The sequence below is a fragment of the Nothobranchius furzeri genome, chromosome 6 (assembly GCF_043380555.1).
Source record: "Nothobranchius furzeri strain GRZ-AD chromosome 6, NfurGRZ-RIMD1, whole genome shotgun sequence".
Taxonomy (NCBI): domain Eukaryota; kingdom Metazoa; phylum Chordata; class Actinopteri; order Cyprinodontiformes; family Nothobranchiidae; genus Nothobranchius; species Nothobranchius furzeri.
Genome location: NC_091746.1, coordinates 59,212,802 through 59,232,691, shown reverse-complemented (window position 1 = coordinate 59,232,691; position 19,890 = coordinate 59,212,802). Strand labels below are relative to the sequence as shown.

Sequence of the window (19,890 nt, the reverse complement as noted above, 5' to 3'; positions counted from 1 at the left end):
TTAAAGGTGCAGTATGAGATGATTATTACCAATACATTTAACGTTTTGCCAAAAAATTCTGGTCTTGTTGGAAAACCTTTGGGTAACGGACTTGTCTGTGAATGCAGCCTATTCTCTGTCAACTGGTAGAGCAACATGCACTTACGTGTGTGTGTGTGTGTGTGTGTGTGTGTGTAGACTTATGGAACTTTCCAACAGCTCTGCTCAGAGCAACTCAATTTGATTTGATCAGGTTGGATCAATCAAATCAAACTTTAATTATGTAGCACTTTTCATGCATAGGATGCAACACAAAGTGCTTAACAGATTAAAATGACCCATATAATGTTTATATATTTAGCAGATGCTTTTGTCCAAAACGACTTACAAGTGATAATCGGCATGCTGCCCTTGAGGCTAACAACAACAAAATAAAAAATAAAAAAATCAAAATCACTTTTATTGTCACGTCACATGTGCAGGTACACTGGTACAGTTGCTACTTAAGAAGATGCTCTCTGAAGAGCAGGGTCTTCAGGAGTTTCTTGAAAATTGAAAAGGAAGCCGCAGTTCTGGTGGTGTTAGGAAGGTCATTCCACATTTGTGGAACAATGCATGAGAAGAGTCTGGATTGTCCTGAGCGTGGTGTAGGCACTGCTAGCCGACGATCCTGTGATGACCGGAGCGGCCGGGCCGAGACGTAAGCCTTTGCAAGAGGATTCAGGTAGATGGGAGCCGTACCATCTAACCCACATTCCCTTCCTTTCCCACACTTAAAACAATTGTGACAGTTTCACCCCAATCCACAAACCATTCCCAGGCGCGCACACACACACACACACACACACACACACACACACACACACACACACACACACACACACACACACACACACACACACACACACACACACACACACACACACACACACACACACACACACACACACACACACAAAAAGACCACAGTAAACACTAGGCTGAGCTCAGATTGGACAGGTAATGAAAGACACGCCATCAAGGGAGCCATCTGCCTCAAAAGCAGCAGATCGACGGCAGCAGCCAAGACACCAATCCAGGGCGCCCTGGGAGGGAGGGTGGCAACCCCCCACCACTACCTGGGCACTACCCTAGGAGTGCCCCAGCTGCCGCCATCGACCACCGGTCCCGAGGCAGAGGGCTCCACAGAGGAAACACTGGAAGGAACAAAATACGTGACATGTAAAATAACACGAGCTACTATGGAAAATATGTAAAATGTATGATGTAAAATATCCAATAAGATGTGATTATACAAATAAAAACATGAATGTGTAACACAACAGTAATTAAAAATAAATAGGTAAAACAAGCAATGCAATAAATAGTAATCAGTTAAAAGCTAAACTAAAAAGGTGGGCCAGTCACTGGCTGCTCCAGAGCTTTCTGCCAGCTGCCTGACAAAAACCTCAAGACTGAACAGAATGTTCAGCATCACTGCCCTGCCTGCCATTGTTGTGTTTTTGTGTGACAAAAATCACTTTGTGCTTGTGGGTGCCCCCTCCCCGTCTATCACTAGTGCACCCACTAGAGTCCTTTCTCAGTTCAGGCAAGTGGAGTCGTGTTCAGTAATAAAAGGGACCAGAGCGAGTCTGAAGACATTCAGGTCAAGCTCTGGAAGTTTTGATCTGTTGCTCGTGGGGTTCTCTCAGATTGTTGGTGGCACTGAGCTGCTGTACTACCTCTTTTCACCCCAAAACACCACACGATACTGGCTAGCACACTAAACCTTTAATCTGTTACGTAGATGTTATGTTAGGAATTATGGCAGAAAAGATGCCAATGTAAAAGAGAACCCTCAGGAACAAACACTGCATGTTCCTGTATTCTGGAGGTGCAGCTTAAAGGGGCATTATGGAAGTTTGACAGCCAAAACATGTATAGAAATAATAAATGTCTTTTTCATACATTCTCCTGCAATGCCCTGGTCCTGTAGAATGAGCCCTGGCATTTTTACTGTGATTGCCTGTTTTTCTGCTAAATCACAGAAAAAGAGAGTTGAGCTGAGCTGCTCGGGTCGAGCATGCTGCTTCATGCGCGTTCACGCTCAGGCATCGCCCGTAGCATTTGCTATCCGTAGCTTTAGCAGCAGAGAGAGAGATAGTGCCAACTCAGCGACTTTGTCGCTGTTCCTAACGCCTAGTGATGAACCTAGCTACATTTCCGAGGACCCTTAGCCACTTTCTTCTAGTTATTTCCTGCAAATTAGCAACAAAATAGCCATTTTCGCTCCGAACCGTTCTTTGAACGTTGTTTTAGCTGTCATCAAGGATATAAATATTACAGATACCAAAAACATCAGTGATGGTTTAGCTCATCTAGTTAGATGTTGGACTCTTGTGCAGGAGACCTGGGTTCGATTCTGGGTGAGAACACAGTTTATTTAGAGTTTCTTTTTTACATTAATGGTATATTTTTTTACAGTAAGATGCCCAAATTTTTATTTGGGACTCGCCGAACAGCATTGAATTCACAGATAAAAAAAATGTGAGTTCAACTTTCATTTTGGAACAATTTTTCAAGCAAGGGAAGGGAATTATCCGAGCATGCAGGAGGACTGACCCATCATAAACCCTTGTTGGCTGTGCTGAAGAGAAAAGGTACAGAACCAAATTATTTAATTAATTAGCTGTGTGTTCTCCTGCCCTCTGTCCTCCGGGCCACACCCACACACACACACACACACACACACACACACACACACACACACGGGATTGTCAGCTCTCAGAGCTCTGTGAAGGTGACCCCCGTCAGCTTCACAGAGCTTCGTCTCAGCTGTTATTTTTGTTAAGGAGTGTGCACGTACAGCATGCGCGCCTCGTGCACGAGCCTACTATTGAAGCTGCCGTTACGCTTTTGGCCTGAGGGGGCAATCGCGAGCATAAAAATTCAAACTCCGTAAAGTCCCTTTAAGGATTGAACCACAGAACTGATTTTTGAATCTTTTCTCAAAAAGTAGCCCTCCAAATGTTCTAATTACATTCTGACTCAGAATCCCCGTTGTTTCCTCACCTTCTGTGACGAAGCTGTAATCTGTTTTTTTGTTTGGCTCCGGGTGCGGCACCTTGCCCTTGGCTTGTTCGTTGTCACTGCTGACAAGGATCGCAGAGACCTGAGGGGTGAGGGGAGCGTGAGTGCCACCTGCAGGTGGAGGAGCCCTCTCGAGCAGCAGGTGCACCTTCTGCAGCACACAAAACAAGATTAGACAATGTTAGAGGCCATCTGGGCAGCTGCTGAATGATGTGTCATCATTATAAAAGGCATTACTCACCTGCCCTGTCTCTCTGAGGATATCTACCGCCTGCTGATGAGTGGCTCCCTCTAGACTTATTCTGTTGACGGCCATCAAGCGATCGCCTGAACGTACAACAGACAGAAAATTCCTTTGTTTTTACAATTTAGTCTTTAGTTGTAATGTTTGTGTGGACAGTGGTTAATACCTTTCTGTATCCGTCCATCGAGCTCAGCAGCACCTTTGGGTATGATGCCTTTGACGTAGACGCCTCCATGTCGAACAGTTGTGTTGGCTCCACCCTAAGAGGGATGAGACTACTCTTAGTCTCTATAAGAAACGTGTATTTATTGTTTCTGGGGGTCGATGGCAGATGTGGAGGGTTTTGACCTTCTAAGGGTGATGCGTGGTACATTATGATCAGTATACCAAAATAGAAATTCTGCAAGCATTAAATGTTTTTTTTTTTTACTTAAAAGCTGCGGATTTTGCTGATCTTTGCTTAGATGATGTTTTTAAGAGTTGTGCAAAACAATTAGCATCAGCATAAATCTTGTATTGATCTTTTTAATTTTCTGGTTTTCCCTTTTAGAGTAAAGAAAAACTGATATTATATGAAAATTGTTATTTTCTTTACTTAATCCTAAAGCAAAAATTTAAAAAACTAAGAATTTCTTACATCTTAAATACAAAGAAACCTCGGATGTGACATAATCTCCCTAGTGAGGATGAATAACACTGAGGTGATACTTCATTTCAATCTCTCTAGTTATTAACAACTTATTGTACTTTATTAACAAATTTATTATTATCACAAATGAGTCCAGCCAAGACATTTATCTGACAGCTGAGTCAAGGTACAACCAAGTGATTGTTATCTGAGTGTTATTTATACCAATCAATGTTTCAAATCCATGAAAACTGTTAGCTTAACTGCACTCCAGTAAACCACTCATTACCAGCAAGAAGGAACAGCAGGCAGCCATTAGAAAACACATAAAATAATCAATTTAAGTGTTTTAGTCATTTTAGTCATTACTGAACCAAAGATCTGGTGGTTTGTTTTTCATTATTTTTATGAAAACAAACAAACAAACAAAAAAACAGCAGGCATGCAAACTGAGTTACATTACCAGACTAGTGCTGAGAGAGCAAACCAAACATGAAGTGAACACAAGAGCACGAGATGAGCAGGAAAGGGGGAAAATCAAAGAGAAAGTGAAAACCTTCTCGAACAGTACCGTGACTTTTATGCCCAGGCTGCCGTCTACTTTGGACAGCTGAATGTCAAATAGTTCTCCTTGAGGGAGACTAGTGACCCCTGGGGCACTACCATTTAAAATTTCCGTGTTGTTTTCCTGCAAACAGAGAACAGGGCATCCAGATGAATTATTACAAGCGCAAACATGCAGAAAGAAAAAGTGAGGAAGATGAATTTTTGTGACAATGTGAAGTTAAAGTGAGCGGATATTGTGACACATTCATGCTGTGTGTGTGTGTGTGTGTGTGTGTGTGTGTGTGTGTGTGTGTGTGTGTGAAATCGTAATGACAGGTTGAAGGTTAATAATGAGCAGTTAGTTGTGCCAAGCATCTAGATGCTTGTTCATGGAAGAATCATCTGGTTCACAGGGATAAAAACAAGCCTTCGTGTATTTTTGGTCATGGATCTCCAGGGCAGATGACACCATCTATAAACAATGAATCTATTCACACCAATGAACTCACAACCACGAAGACCGCACCTTTTTGACCTTCGGTTTGTCTTGACTACTGGAATAATTCTCCTCATCCATGTCTGTGTCCCCTCTGTCCGACTGCTCAGAAACTTTAGGAAATTCCAAGAGTTTAACTTTTCTAGTTTTGGGAGGCAGAGCGGGAGGTGTGGGACCACCAGGCTTCATGCTCGTGTCTCCATCAGGACTACAAAGTTCAGCTGTGGAAGCAGTGGTGGCTCGTTGCAAGCACTTCTGAATTCGTTCTAAAGGAGAGTGGCTGACTTTAGCAGCACTGCTCATCCCGGAGTCCTGAGAAGTGAGGCTGGACTGCTGGTGAACTGAAGCTGAGACAGATGATGGTGTGCCTGTGCTGCGAAGAGGAAGGATAGGACTTCCGGTTTCCTGTTGTTCCTCCGATGAGGTATCAACGTCCAGTTCTTGTCTCTGTGCAGAGTTTGGTTTCTTAAATGAGGACTGGGGTTGGCGAGGAATACATTTTGGGGAAGACGCTGTCAAACAGAAACAGGGAGGTGATTAAACCACATGTATAAAAACACTAACGATAAAAACATTCATACTCCTACTTTTACCTGTATAAAGCCTCTCTTTTGGTTGTGACACTACCAGAGTAACATCATCAGGAGCATTTTGAAGAATATCAACCGTGGCGGCATGAGAAAGTCCTTCCACATTTAAATCATTCACAGATATCAGCCGGTCACCTAAATGCCATATATAACCACGGTTACATGCATGGCAAACTAACCAGATGGAAATCTAAAAGAAGGTTATTCTCCAGCCATCACCTCGGCAGATAACAAAAACATTTAAACATCTACTGCTGCAGGGTGTAAAGGGTCATAAGAGACCAGCCTACCAGGTTTCAGGAAGCCATCACAATCAGCAGGACCTCCGGGAGTGATGGAGCTTATGATTGTCCCTCGATCCGTGCGACCAGAGTTCTCTGCTCCAACAACCTGGAACCCTACGACACACACACACGCACACGCAAACCCCAGTGAGTCACAAAGGATGGCTGTTTATACTAATCCAGAGTCTGTTGGAGGTTTCTTCCTGTTAAAGGGAGTTTTCCTCTCCACTGTCGCTACATGCTTGCCTAGTACGAGGATTGGTGTAAAGTCTCTGACGCAACAAGTCAGTGATGCAATTCTTCAGGAAATTTTTAACTAACTAACTAATAAAGAACTGAACTCATTTGCAATGTTTCATTTGTGAAATGAACTGAACGCACAGTTAACTTTACTCACGAACACAGATATAAACCGTTATTTTAGTAATCCTGCACTACTCATTTTCATTTTGAGGAACTGTATAATTGTTAAAAGCGTATTTATTTCCAACTCAAAATAAAATCTTATTTCAACCATTAGTGTAGAAATCAGTGCTCACCTAGTCCATACTTCACATTTTTCTTCAAGTTCACGGTTGTGACTGCTCTCTCTGGTGACGGTAACACACTCAGCTTTTTCTTTAAAGAGTCTGCACAACAACAGCAAACATAACATACTTTATGTAGAACAAATTTGTTTCCTCTGTGGTTTCTGACTTACTCCTGATACTGAACAGCATTCAAACAGCACCAAGCGGCTGAAGGCCTTCCCTCTTAGCACATCTGAAACATGAGTCTGAACAGAGAAGCTGAACTTGGATGAAAGAAAAAAGTGTTTGGTACCCACAACTAAACTATTAAATGGTTGGACTGTGGCCAACGTTGAGACCCACAAACTCACAGCACAAAGGGGAAAAAAAGACTCAATTCTGCTTGATCTAATTCTGATTTACAGACATGCATTTTTTCCCACCAAACAGACATTATAATGCACACAAATGTGTGTAGTTACTTACGTACCATTAACAGAAGCTGGAGTTGAAGGTGTTCCAGAGGAACTGTGCATACTGACACCTGGGAACACAACACAAGCAATCAGGGAGGCCACAACAGATCCTCTCCACCTTTTTCATTTCATTAATAATGAAATTAAACTTTGAACAATTCCTCTTTCAGCAATTACTAACGCCGGGGACACACCGGCCGCGGAAGCGCCGCGAAAATGGGGCCGCCTTCATTCGGCGCCCTTGTTGAGCTATTCTATAGACCACATGGGCCGCCGAAGCACCGCGAATCGCCTCGCGCCGGCGCGCGCCGGCGCCCCAACCTGCGCGCGCCGGCGCCCCAGCCTGCGCCGTGCAGCGATCATTTCGGCGTCGGCTCTATTTTTTTCGCGAGCCGCGGGTGAATCGCGTCAATTCTGGCAGGAAGTCAAACCTAGACATAAGAGGCAGGCCGGTAAAGTTAACAAAATAAAGCATTTCAAAATAAAATTCCGCAATAGTCAAATGTGTTCGTAATCAGACACTGCAGAAAAACCACACGAACACACACACATCGAACTTGTGTGCGTGTGTGACCACGTGAAGGGGGTGTGGTTTTGGGTGTCTTTTCACCAGAGCAAACAGGACAGAGAGGCAGAAAGTCTGAGGCAAGCAGTTAAGATGGATGACTTTAAATTAATTATGGAAGTTGAGAAACACAAGGAGCTGTACGACCCCCGAAAAACATGATTATTTACGTACCCATTTCAGAAGAAACCGCTGGGATACAGCTGCAGAATTGGAGCGGGTTCCAAGAGATTCAGCTGGCAGAAACAACTCATACCATAGGTTCACACACACACACACACACACACACACACACACACACACACACACACACACACACACACACACACACACACACACACGCACGCGCGCGCGCACACACGTAGAGGAAAATAGCTGAGAAAAGGCAGAGAGGAAATTGAGGACACCAAGTGTTTTAAAAGAAAAACTACAGCTGAGCCGAGGCGCGCCTCGACTGGGGCGCGTCTGATCTGAACTGAGGAGCGGCGAGCAGCGGCCGAATTTCGTGAGCGATTCGCTTCTCGGCGCTTCGCGGCGCTTCCGCGGCCGGTGTGTCCCCGGCGTAACACTCTGTTCAGTAAGCAGAAAAAAAACCTACGCAGAAACCAAAGGGAAGTATATTTGCAAGTAAAATGAACAGAGTTGAGTTTTCTTTGTGTTTTTCAAACAATAAGGACTAAAACAGAAGCTACATACAGAAACAGGGATGAATACTGCTAGAGATATGGCAACACGTCTAACTACTTAGCTGTCTTAATGACAGCAGACCTAACATCTGTAGGTGATGATGGACATCTGGGTGTTGAGAAAGCTACGGCTTAAGCCTGGTTCATGCTTCTCCGTCAGCTCCGCAAGGGACAGACACGCACGGATTGACGGAAGCGTTTTGCTTTCATACTTCTCCGTCTCCTGGAGAGTGTTGCAAAGCAATTGCCCGGCAGGACAACAGAGGGCGTAGCACTGTTCTGTGGTATCCTGTCATGTATCGGTCCAAGACCGTGTGTTTATATTGTGTTTCTTTTATATAAGAGACTTTTAACACGGTCATATTTGTCTCTCATTCTCCTCCACTTCATGCGCTCGCCACCTCTAAAGACACGTTTCCTGTCATTTCCGTCCACAAATAAAACGCTTGCTGCGCATCTTTTCACTCCTCCAGTCACGGGAGAATTAAACGTTCATGTTTTTAGAGTTTTTTCGCGAGGTATTCTTCAAGCTGCTCCGTGTCTGCTTCTAGTTATCCTCGGCTCTCTATGTTTTTGAGGGCGTAATGGCGGAGCTGTAAACAGCGGCGTCCTGACCAATCACAAGCTTGCGTAATCCGTCTCGTTCGACGGATGTTTAAAAAAGTGGGCTCGACTCCGTACGTACTTGCGTGCCTGCCGGAGCCCTACGCAAGGACGGATAATGGTGTTGCGTGTCTCCGCACTGACGCAGACGGAGAAGCATAAATCAGGCTTGAGCCTCCAAACTGGGTGAACACAGTCAGGAAGAGGCCTATGATTTTACTGACATGGAAAAAAAATTCTGACTTAAGAGTTTTATTCAAGTTTCATGTAAACAATCTTAAGTCATGTAAAAACATTACAGCAATGTAGTGGTAGGAAAACACGTTTGATGTATAATGTTAATGCTCTTTTCCATTAATACAATGTTCTTTACCAACAACATATGCTTGGCCCATATCCTCTGTGGACGAAGAGTCGGATTCTTTCTGAGACTTGCTCAGGCGCCAGGCTGGGTTGTTGTTGTTGTTGATTATTGCACTGAGTGATCTGAGAAGGTAAGAACATAAGATCAGCCTCAAAGAGACAAAACTAAACAGAAAATAAAACATACTAAAGACCAAAAGGGCTCATTTCTCTGAGTTTTTAGGCTCTACTCATGTACACAGATTCCCAACTTAAAAAGAACACATGATGTAAAAAAAATAGCAGCAGAGTAGGAGGCACCATCATGTGATAAAGACAGAAGGGAGCATTTGCAGCCTCACGGAGACCCGCAGAGGATCAATTAGGAGATGAAGGGTGCGTTCTATGTCTCTGTAGAGCAATCAGCAATAACAAATCCTCACAAATAGCTCACACACAAACACATTCCTTTGAGAAAAATCCTGAATGAACAGAAAATTTTTACTTTGTTACAAATCACTTGTTTTTTTTTACTGTGTTTTTTCTGGCTGTGAAGCAATCAGAATTGATGTGTGAATGTCAAAGGCAAGCCTTGCAGTCTTACTCTCATCAATGCCACTCCTGATACAAAAACTTCATTAGAAATACTTTTGGTTGTTTAAAATCCAAACGGACATGGAGACAGAAGTGTGTATGTATATGTAAGGTTTCTCTATAGGAGTGTCTTAACACAGAGTGTGAGGGGCCACAGACCTGACCCCAAAGACATGTGGAAGATGGAGGAGTTTCAAGCCCCAGAGATCCATGGGTCTCCCCGGAGTGCAGGAATTACCCCGGGGGGCAGAGGATTACCCCGGGGGCCTCAGCCAGAAACCGCCAGAGCCACGGGAGATAACAACGGCAAGCCCCCAGGACCGCCAGCAGCCACCCACCCCTGACTTGGCCAAGCTCAGAACACAGCAGTTACACACCACCTCTGACCCCAACCAGACGACCATCTTCCATTCCTAGCCTCAAGACCCGGGCAGCTTACTGAGAACAGAAGTGTGATAAGACCCCTATCTCCCTCCGCCTGCTCTAATTTGGTGTTGATGCGTATTGTATAATGCAATCTGTGGTTGGGGGAGGGCAGTGCAGGCATCAGCTGGCCTACACTAGCTGACGCCACCACACAACCCCACTCACCCCAAGAACCCTAAGTGTCTAGGTGCAGCTTAAAACTGGAAGTGGGCACCGGCACTCAGGGTGAGGCTGGGATCCCCCCGCCACGCCAGGTGCCATTAAGTGTGCTCACTTTCAAGGCTCTACGAATACACATTTTAAAATGTGCTACTTCTCATATTGTACCTGTCCTGTTGGGGTGCCAGGGAGTCTGTGTCTGAACTGGCACGCTGATGCTGCTGAAAATGGGATACAACTTGGTTGGACATCCTGATGTCCGACTCCTCCATTGGGTGCTCTGCAGTCTCCGGCAGCAGAGCCAAGTTATGGTGGGAACGACTCAACAGCCGAGGATTGGAAAAGGTCGTGGATGCTGTAGGATGGAAACCTGGAAGGTGGAGCTCATCATGAACTATAACCGAGCCTGAAGGTGCCTTATTTAGAGCCGCCTCAGAGTAAGAGATCCTCTTCAGGTGGTCTGGGTTGGAACGTGTAGACAACCTAGGAGCCAGGTTGCCCAGGGTCACATTCCTGGAAAGTGCATCTACACCCAGAGGGTTGAGGGAATACTGGATGCTGTTTAGTGGGTTGTTTGCTGTGAAAAGGAAAACAAGTAAATGACAAAACAAGTTGGTATGCTACATTTGTTGACAGTTAGCAATTAGAGCGAAATCAACAACTATAGAAAAAAGTCTCAAAATTCTAACATTAAAGGTGGCGTTAGGGTTCACTTGCAGTGGTTTCTAGTAGGAATACATGCCTTGCAAGTCGTACTCAGGTGTGTAAGACAACTACGATGTGACTTTGTCTACCATAAATCACCTCCAAAGAACAATGTTCTATCGTACAGTACAGGCCAAAAGTATGAACACACATTCTCATTGAATGTGTTTTCTTTATTTTCATGACCATGGCCATTTACAAAGGGACCAACAAGTGCTAAACACCTCTGGGAACTCCTTCAAGACTGTTGGAAAACCATTTCAGGTGACTGCCTCTTGAAGCTCATCGAGAGAATGCCAAGTGTGCGCAAAGCGGTAGTCAGAGCAAAGCGTGGCTATTTTGAAGAAAAAGGAATATAAAACACGTTTTCAGGTATTTCACCTTTTTTGGTTAAGAACATAACTCCACATGTGTCCATTCATAATTTTGATGCCTTCAGTGAGAATCTCCCAATGTAAATAGTCATGAAAATAAAGAAAATACATTGAATGAGAAGGTGTGTCCAAACTTTAGGCCTGTACTGAATATTTCACCCTCCCTTCAGGTAGAACAGGAAAGGATGTTTGGCATTACAAGTGCACACTACAAGTATGTGACCAGCATTTAAGGTTGAGCTAGGAAATGGTCTATCAATAAAGGTGTTGAACATTCATTTAATCAATTCATTTACAGTGGTAGTAGGAATGAATGCCTTCCTTATAGATCATACTGGATGCTCAGATGCGCTTGTTTCAGGAACTAGCAGATTTGCAGTCTCGTTTCCTGATATTTGGACATCTCACATCAGATTGGATAACGGCAACACGACTCTACCACTGACTTTGTTTGTTCTTCAATGCTGATGTTTTATCTCCACAATTAACACAAGCCTTGAGGAGTTCTGCTGTGTGGCAGAGTTGCTAATGCTAATAGTTAGCTTCTACTAGTTGAGATGTTCTCTGCAGTTTCCTGGACGTTAAAACAACAACAGCCTTCCTCGTTGTGAGCCAAGAAGGGTGAGTCCATGAATGTCAAGTGACGGTGTGAAGTAGACTTTTGTAATCCTAGAGTTTAGTGATGTGACGTTCACGAACGAATCAAATCTTTTGAACGGGTTTCAAAGTGAATGATGAGAGCCGAGTCCCTGCAGAGAGCCGTTCATCTTAACAAACCTCCCCGGAAGTGGGTCAAACTCACCCGCTCAAACCCCACCCACTGCAGTGATGGACGTAGGAGGAACCATTGATATGTATAGAAATGGGAGGAACGCTAGCCAACCCCGTGCGCCCTCACGGACATGTAAATGGTAAACCACCGACTGATGAACGGCTCCCATGAAAGAGCCATAAATCCCATCACTACTAGAGTTTCACCATCTGTATTCAATCAGACACTAATGCAGGAGACTAGTGTAGGAGCCTATTTTCATGTTCAACCTGCTTGAAACTCAGAGAGACCAATTTTGATTGGAAATAATAATTAAAAATGTTTTTCTGTGTTCCACACCTTTTAAAGCCGAGTTACCGATGTCTACGTGGGGGTGTGCTGTACCTAAATCCTGCTGCTCTTGGTTGTTCTGGCGTGCCTTCGTCTGCAGGTGGAACTTGTGCTGATCGGAACACATCTGTAGCAGATACTGGCATGTCCTGTTGCTGTCCGTCTGAAAAAGGTGCTTAATCTCATCTGATGTGTTCTGGAGGCAAATTTTCTTTTTCTTTAAAAAGAAAACAATTAAAAATCAGGACCATAAGTTAAAGAAGGAGTTCAAATATAAAGAACAAAATCAACAACTGTGCAGCTTTTAAATTTCTAAATAAGAAAGGGTAAAAAGGGCATACTGCAAAGGAAATTTTCTTGGTTTCCCTCCATGGGAAACTCAGCGCTGGGTTACGGTTTCCATTAAGGACTTCAAAAATAAGCACCCCTTTGGAGTAGATACCCAACATGATGCCCGTCTGAGATCGTTTCTCTGGAAGAACTCGATGGAAATGGACTCCGTACTCGGTCAATTTCTGGCTGGCCTTTAAAAAATAAAAAAACAAACTCGTTTATAAATGTTCACAACAGGCAGAGAGTAGATTTATGTGGAGTTGAAAAGCTTCATTCAGAAAGCAGGCCTTAAGACTCACATTGGTCAATAAAACAACAGATTTTAACGTCAAATATAAATAGCAACATTTTGTTCATTTGAAGAAATGCAAAAAATGCATTAGCCAAAAGCACAGGGCTATTTGCCGACCTTCAAATATATGTCCTTAACTTTTAAAGAAAATGTAAGACTCAGACAACACTGATGCCTTCCGTTTCCCCTCGAGGTCTGTGCGTATTCCTCCTCAGTCCACAGCTGCTGGGCTACAAACTTTTACTAATCCCTCAGATAGACAGATTGATACGCTCTGGCAGCCTTTTATTAAAGTACTAACTGTAAGATCTGTCTGTTACTGAAATAACTGAAGCTAAATCTTTGAAAAGTGCCACCAGAACAGCACAGCAAGAGTGGGATGAAGCAAAAGAAAAGAAATCAGAAGTTAACAGAAGGTAAACAACAGGTAACATTTAGTGACTTGAGTCAAAACTGTAATTATTCATTAAAATAAATAAACACAGTGGTTTTAGGGCAGGAAAACATATATATTTATGTGATGGGAATTAGGGATGCACCAATGCCGATGCCACCATCTGGTACTGAACCGATACCATGTGTGATTCCTCATACTCATAACTCAGTAAGGTCTAAGCCAGTAAGCAGCAGGAATTCACAAAAAATGAATGCAAGTTACATAAAAAGAAGAGTAAGAAGCCGTTGCTGCCATACAGTATCGGGCTGAACAAAGAATTTAACAGCAGCATGCCTTTAAGCAGCTGGGTAGCAGAGGAGGAGCTATAGCAGTGATTTAGACACATTTCTAGAAGAACGAAGGTGACAAAAACAAGGCTGACTACAAACTATGTTCACAATAAAATTTCAACTGCTTAGCCAGTTTTATGCTTGTACAGGTTAATGATGCAGGTAACGTTTTCCCAAGTAAAAAGGTATGGTAACACTTTACAATAAGGGTCCCTTTGTTAACATTAGTGCCAGTGCATCACACACACACACACACACACACACACACACACACACACACACACACACACACACACACACACATATATATATATATATATATATATATATATATATATATATATATATATATATATATATATATATATATATATATATATATATATATATATATATAATTGTTATCTTCTTGTGTATTGGTGCGCTGCATCGCTCACATGGAGTTTCAAGCTCACATGTAAAACATACCAGCAGCCAGCAACACAAATGTAAACAACAACATAGAGAGATGTTTGTTTTCCAGCTGAAAATAGTCACAATTATGAGTTTGTGTCAGCTAAAGATGACAGTATTAAGGTTTACTGTTACTGATGACAAAGTGTTATCGAGGTTCAAAAACACTACCAGAAAAAAGTATTTTGTTTTCCAGAAGTTCATTCTAAAATGTCAGTAGACACACCGTTGACGTTAAAGTCAAAACCAGTAAAAGGTCTCAGTAAAAAGACTAAATGTAACATTGTGTTAAACCAAGAGCGGTTCTACAGCAGAAAAATACAACAAGAGGGTAGTTATTTACTAGTAAAACACACTTAAATTATTTTTAAAGTGTTTAATGAAAAAAAAAACTTCAATTTAAGTTGTGTAATGACACTTATTAGTACTTATATTGGTACTCGGTATTAGCAAATACTTATTCTCTTTTTAAAATCTATATGTTATCAGTGCATCCCTGTGGCACAACACAATTTGTCTTTGCTGTGCTGTTAAAAATAAATGCAAACCAGCTACAGCCTTCAAAAATTCTAATAAATGTTGTTCTTTTCCTGCTATAGATGTTTTAGTACAAACACAATAATTGCATCCATCTGTATAAGATGTTGATTTCTATGAACGTTTACTGCTAACCTTCAGAAACTCAAACTCTGCTTCAGCGTCTGATGCACCATAGAAGTTACTGTGGAGCTTTGGCAGTTCTTCCCTCAGCGTCATCTGGTCCACCTTATCCAAGACAGACGCTGGCAGGTAATGCTCCAGTCTAAAATAGGTCTTCCCATGGCACTGCAGCAAAGAACAGAATAATCACAAATATGTGGCAAGTCAATCAGAACTTCCAGCTATTGTTACTGATGAGGCACAGGGAGGAGTCAGTACCTCAGGCTGGTAGTCACCAAATTCAGCCTGCAGTGCCAGTGAAGCCAGAAGCAAGGCATGGTCTGTGTTGCAGCGTATTCTTTCCTCCAAGATATCCCTCCTCAGCTGTAGGTAGTACTGATGTTTGGTCATAGCATGCCTGTTTTCCACAACAAATCAACCTTTGGTTCAACTTTATGTAACATGAACTATAAGGCTTCAGTGTTCTGTTACTGTTGCACAAATATGCCATTTAAATATCTGACTAATGGCTAAAATTTACACTCACTGGATAAGGTTGATGTCATCAAGGAAGAATTTTATGCGCAAGAAGAGAGTAAAAGGCACATCAGTTCTTTTTTTCTTGGGATCCTCCTTCCATCCATCCGGGGCTACTTTGGCAAGTTTGGCATCAGAATCCATGAAGAAATATTCATTATCTGTCCAAAAACCAAAGAAAGGGCATAAAGTTGTGATCAAGATAAAGTGGAAATATTAAGGTTTTCGTCTCAACTTCTCTAGCACAGGTTTTTCATATTTGAGAACAAAGATTTAAGGATCCACCTCAGATGAGATAATAATAAACATTATGATCATTGTTACGGTTGCCAGTCTGGCCAGGGAAGAGCAGGAGCCAGGATCACCCAGCTCTGGTGAATCAGCCTGACACCGCCCCTTATTCTCCTCTCTCCCAGGCTGCTGAGGAGCACAGCTGAGCTGAATCTCCCTGATCACCAACACCTGTATAAAAAGGCTGTGCCTTCAGCAGTCTGAGAGGCAGCAGTGCAGGGGTTCTGCTGTCCTCCAGGTTTTGTGTAATTTCAACCCCTTTTCGTTTGGATTTGTTGAGTTTTAAACTTTGGGTTGGTTTTTAACTCTTAGTAGAAGTTTTGGGATGATCCAGTGGGATCTTTTGTGTGTTTGGGTTTTAAGGTTAACTTTGAGACAATGTTACTGACCTCGGTTTTAAACACCTTCCGTTGTGGTAAAGCTTTTAAAATAAGTTTTTACCAGGTGTTTTAGTAAGTAGAATGTTTTAAGCCTTTTACCAACTTCAGGATTTTAAAACACCTTCGTTGCGGTAAAACTTTTAATATAAGTTTTTACCAGGTGTTTTATAGTTGATAATTTGCTTTGTAATGTTAACCTTTAAAAGAAATCTGTTTGCTTGTGTTTTTAATACCTTTTTGTACAAATAAAGCCATTTTAAACTCCTCCACCAGTTCGTATGTTGCCCCCTTCCTTCACATTTTTACCAACACATGTCGGGGATGTAACAGTGGGTACAGAAAGTAGTCAGACCTCTGTGAATTTTTCACTGTTATACTGCAGCCATTTTGCTAAAATCAATTAATTTCAATTTTTCCTCATTAATGCACACACAGCACCCCATATTGACAGTTAAACACAGAACTCGACACCCTGCTTTCCTCCATTCCTGAGCACGACTGTCCCACAATGGTCTTTGGAGACATGAATACTCACCTGGACAATCCCAGCTCATCAGGCTTCCTGTCACTAATGCCATCATTTGATTTAAAACTAGTACAAAGCCCTCCAACTCACAAAGCTGGAAAAGCACCTGTCCTCATTTTCACCAGAAACTGTGCCATGGACACAATCTCTGTCACACCGCTGCATCTTTCGGATCATTACTTCATCCATTTCAGCACGACTCTACAAGGGAGGTCCACTGCTTCCTCCCCAATGGTCATTCCGCCGCAACCTCCGCAATCTGGCACCCACCCACTTCTCCTCTCTTGTTGCCTCCACTCTTCCATCTCCCAGCACATTCTCTGCTTATGAAGTGAATGAAGCCACCGAGTCACTCTGCTCCACTCTGCTCTTGTCTTAATAACTTGTGCCCTTTAGCCACTAGACCTGCTAGATCCTCTCAGTTGCACCCTTGGCTAAATGATACCCTCCAGTCTCTACGCATCAATCTTAGAGCTGCGGAACGGAAATGGCGCAAAACAAAAGATCCTGGTGATCTATTGAAATTTCAGGAATTACTGTCCTCATTCTCTGCCAGCGTCACTGATGCAAGGAAAGCTTTCTACACTGACAAAATTCTCAGCTCTACTGACTCTCAGAAACTATTTTCAACATTCAAAACTCTGCTCACCCCTCCATCTCCACCTCCTACCAACAGTCTAGCAGCTGACACCTTTGCCTCATTCTTCACTGACAAAGTGGCAGCTACAAGCAAACAGTTTACTCAACTGGCCACTCCTGAACATTCACTACCACAAACTCCTTCAAGCCCAACCATCTCAGGCCCTACTGCTTCATTTTCCTCTTTTTCCCCTGTCACTGAGAATTGTGTGTCCAAGCTTCTCACGTGCAGTCGCCCTACTACATGCCCACTTGACCCCATTCCGACTAAAGCCGGGCGTACACTGTGCGACTTTTTCACTTTTTTGAGCCGATTTTCCAGTCGTGCGAGAAGCCACGACATCGGGGCGAGTTTTGCGCCGAGCGGTCGTGTAGTGTACAGGGGGTTACGAGAGGCGATTAACACCACGTGACCAGCCGCCGATCAGCAGTCGTGAGGTCGCAGGGACTTCTGGTGTGTTTAATATTTCGCTCGTCCCTCGTGAGGGTATCGCACTGTTGAAGCGGCGCTGCGAGCAGCTACGATCCAAAAAGTATCAGAACCGCTCACAGCGCATGCGCGCGCAATCCTGCATCAACGCCGGCCGGTCGCTCGCTATTTCCCTAATAACACACGCTGTTCGTTTTTGTTTCTACACGTTTTTTTACTCACAAAGATTGTCAAGAAAGCATGTTTGTCGTGTTCATGTCAAATTAAACTGATCACAAAACACAGATTCACTTTCTTTATTTCGTTTTCCTCATCCAACCCCCATAAATCCCTGTGTGTCCTCCTGCAGCACTCCCGAAGAACAACAGGCAAGACAAAAAAGTCTGACGTGTTGAGTAAAAACTGCTATTTTTAGCACATTTTTAGGGCCGACGTGTTGCTACCAGACGTACAGTGTGAGCAGTCAGGTCGCATGCGAGAACTGGGTCGTGCAGTGTGAGCACATGTCTCGTGAGATCTGCTCTGCGAGGAAGTCGTACAGTTTGAGCTGAAGCTGAACGCTGCGAGTGAAAAAGTCGCACAGTGTACGCCCGGCTTAAGCTGCTCCAAGCTATTGCTCCTACAGTAGCTGCAGCAGTCACACATGTGATCAACGCTTCACTGACATCCGGTACATTTCCCACCTCTCTCAAGCATGCTCAGGTTAAACCGCTGCTAAAAAAAACCCCATCTCTTCCTCCAAATCATGTGGAGAACTACCAACCTATCTCTCTCCTCCCTTTTCTGTCCAAAATCATTGAAAGGGTGGCTTTCAAGCAGATCACAGAATACCTCACACAAAACTGTCTGCTTGACCTTTACCAATCTGGGTTCAAAAAGGGCCACTCCACTGAAACTGCTCTGTTAGCAGTGACGGAATCCTTAAAAGAAGCTAGAGTGACAGGCAAATCCTCAGTGCTTATCCTGCTCGACTTATCGGCTGCATTTGACACTGTCAACCATGGCTTCCTTTTGTCCACACTCTCTAGCATGGGCATCACAGAGAAAGCACACGCCTGGTTTGAATCGTACCTCACAGGACGATCATTCAGTATCTTGGCTTGGACAATCCTCTACCGTGCACCATCTTGCCACAGGAGTCCCCCAGGGCTCTGTACTAGGACCTCTTCTCTTTGCCATATACAACACCTCACTGGGTGAGATCATTCGATCACATGGCTTCTCCTACCACTGCTATGCAGACGACACCCAGCTCTATCTGTCATTTCCACCAGACGACCACACTGTCTCTGCACGAATATCAAACTGTCTCTCTGACATATCAAAATGGATGAAATCCCACCATCTCAAACTCAACCTCTCTAAAACTGAACTACTTGTCATCCCAGCAAAACCATCCATACAGCACAATATCTCAATCCAAAATGACTTCCTATCTCTGGCTCCTTCAAAGGCAGTTCGAAATCTGGGTGTTGTGATTGATGAACACCTGACCTTTAAAGATCATGTTGCCTCTGTTGCCTGTTCATGCCGCTTTGTGCTGTATAACATACGAAAGATCAGACCATACCTAACACAACATGCCACCCAGCTCCTGTTCCAATCTACTGTCATCTCCCGCCTCGATTACTGCAATGCCCTGGTCTCCCAGGCAGTACTGAGACCTCTTCAAATGGTCCAGAACGCAGCGGCACGTCTGGTCTTCAATCAGCCAAAAAGAGCACACGTCACCCCTCTATTCATTGAGCTCCACTGGCTACCGCTAGCAGCATGCATCAAATTCAAATAGCTAACACTAGCATACAAAGTCCGAGACGGTACGGCTCCCATCTACCTGAATCCTCTTGCAAAGGCTTACGTCTCGGCCCGGCCGCTCCGGTCATCTCAGGATCGTCGGCTAGCAGTGCCTACACCACGCTCAGGACAATCCAGGCTCTTCTCATGCATCGTTCCACAAATGTGGAATGACCTTCCTAACACTACCAGAACTGCAGCTTCCTTTTCTATTTTCAAGAAACTCCTGAAGACCCTGCTCTTCAGAGAGCACCTTCTTAGCTAGCACCCTGCCTGCACCCGTCCCCCCTCTCTACTGTCCACTCCTTGTTCCCTACTCTCCATGACTGATGTCAATGTTGTTGTTGTTATTGTTAGCCTCAAGGGCAATATGCCGATTATCACTTGTAAGTCGCTTTGGACAAAAGCGTCTGCTAAATACATAAACATAAACATAGAACTTTAGAAATTTCTGCAGTTATTAAAAAAGACAA

The 19,890-nt window shown here is 43.6% G+C and overlaps 1 protein-coding gene across 5 annotated transcripts in view; it reads right to left on the bottom strand.

Moving 5' to 3' along the window:
- Positions 1-19,890, bottom strand: part of ptpn13 (protein tyrosine phosphatase non-receptor type 13) — a 74,520-nt gene that overhangs the window by 9,187 nt on the left and 45,443 nt on the right. For 3 of the 5 annotated variants that reach the window (XM_015942937.3, XM_015942938.3, XM_054744440.2), the window contains 16 exons: positions 15,368-15,518; positions 15,100-15,238; positions 14,854-15,006; positions 12,719-12,901; positions 12,432-12,594; positions 10,365-10,773; positions 9,049-9,161; positions 6,836-6,889; positions 6,376-6,465; positions 5,843-5,950; positions 5,556-5,687; positions 4,993-5,474; positions 4,492-4,608; positions 3,459-3,552; positions 3,290-3,375; positions 3,031-3,199 (listed from right to left, as the gene is read on the bottom strand). In XM_015942937.3, coding sequence (XP_015798423.3) covers positions 3,031-3,199; positions 3,290-3,375; positions 3,459-3,552; positions 4,492-4,608; positions 4,993-5,474; positions 5,556-5,687; positions 5,843-5,950; positions 6,376-6,465; positions 6,836-6,889; positions 9,049-9,161; positions 10,365-10,773; positions 12,432-12,594; positions 12,719-12,901; positions 14,854-15,006; positions 15,100-15,238; positions 15,368-15,518 — 2,643 coding nt within the window. The remainder of the gene's footprint in view (positions 1-3,030; positions 3,200-3,289; positions 3,376-3,458; positions 3,553-4,491; positions 4,609-4,992; positions 5,475-5,555; positions 5,688-5,842; positions 5,951-6,375; positions 6,466-6,835; positions 6,890-9,048; positions 9,162-10,364; positions 10,774-12,431; positions 12,595-12,718; positions 12,902-14,853; positions 15,007-15,099; positions 15,239-15,367; positions 15,519-19,890) is intronic. The other 2 variants (XM_015942939.3, XM_015942940.3) reach the window with 2 other exon arrangements.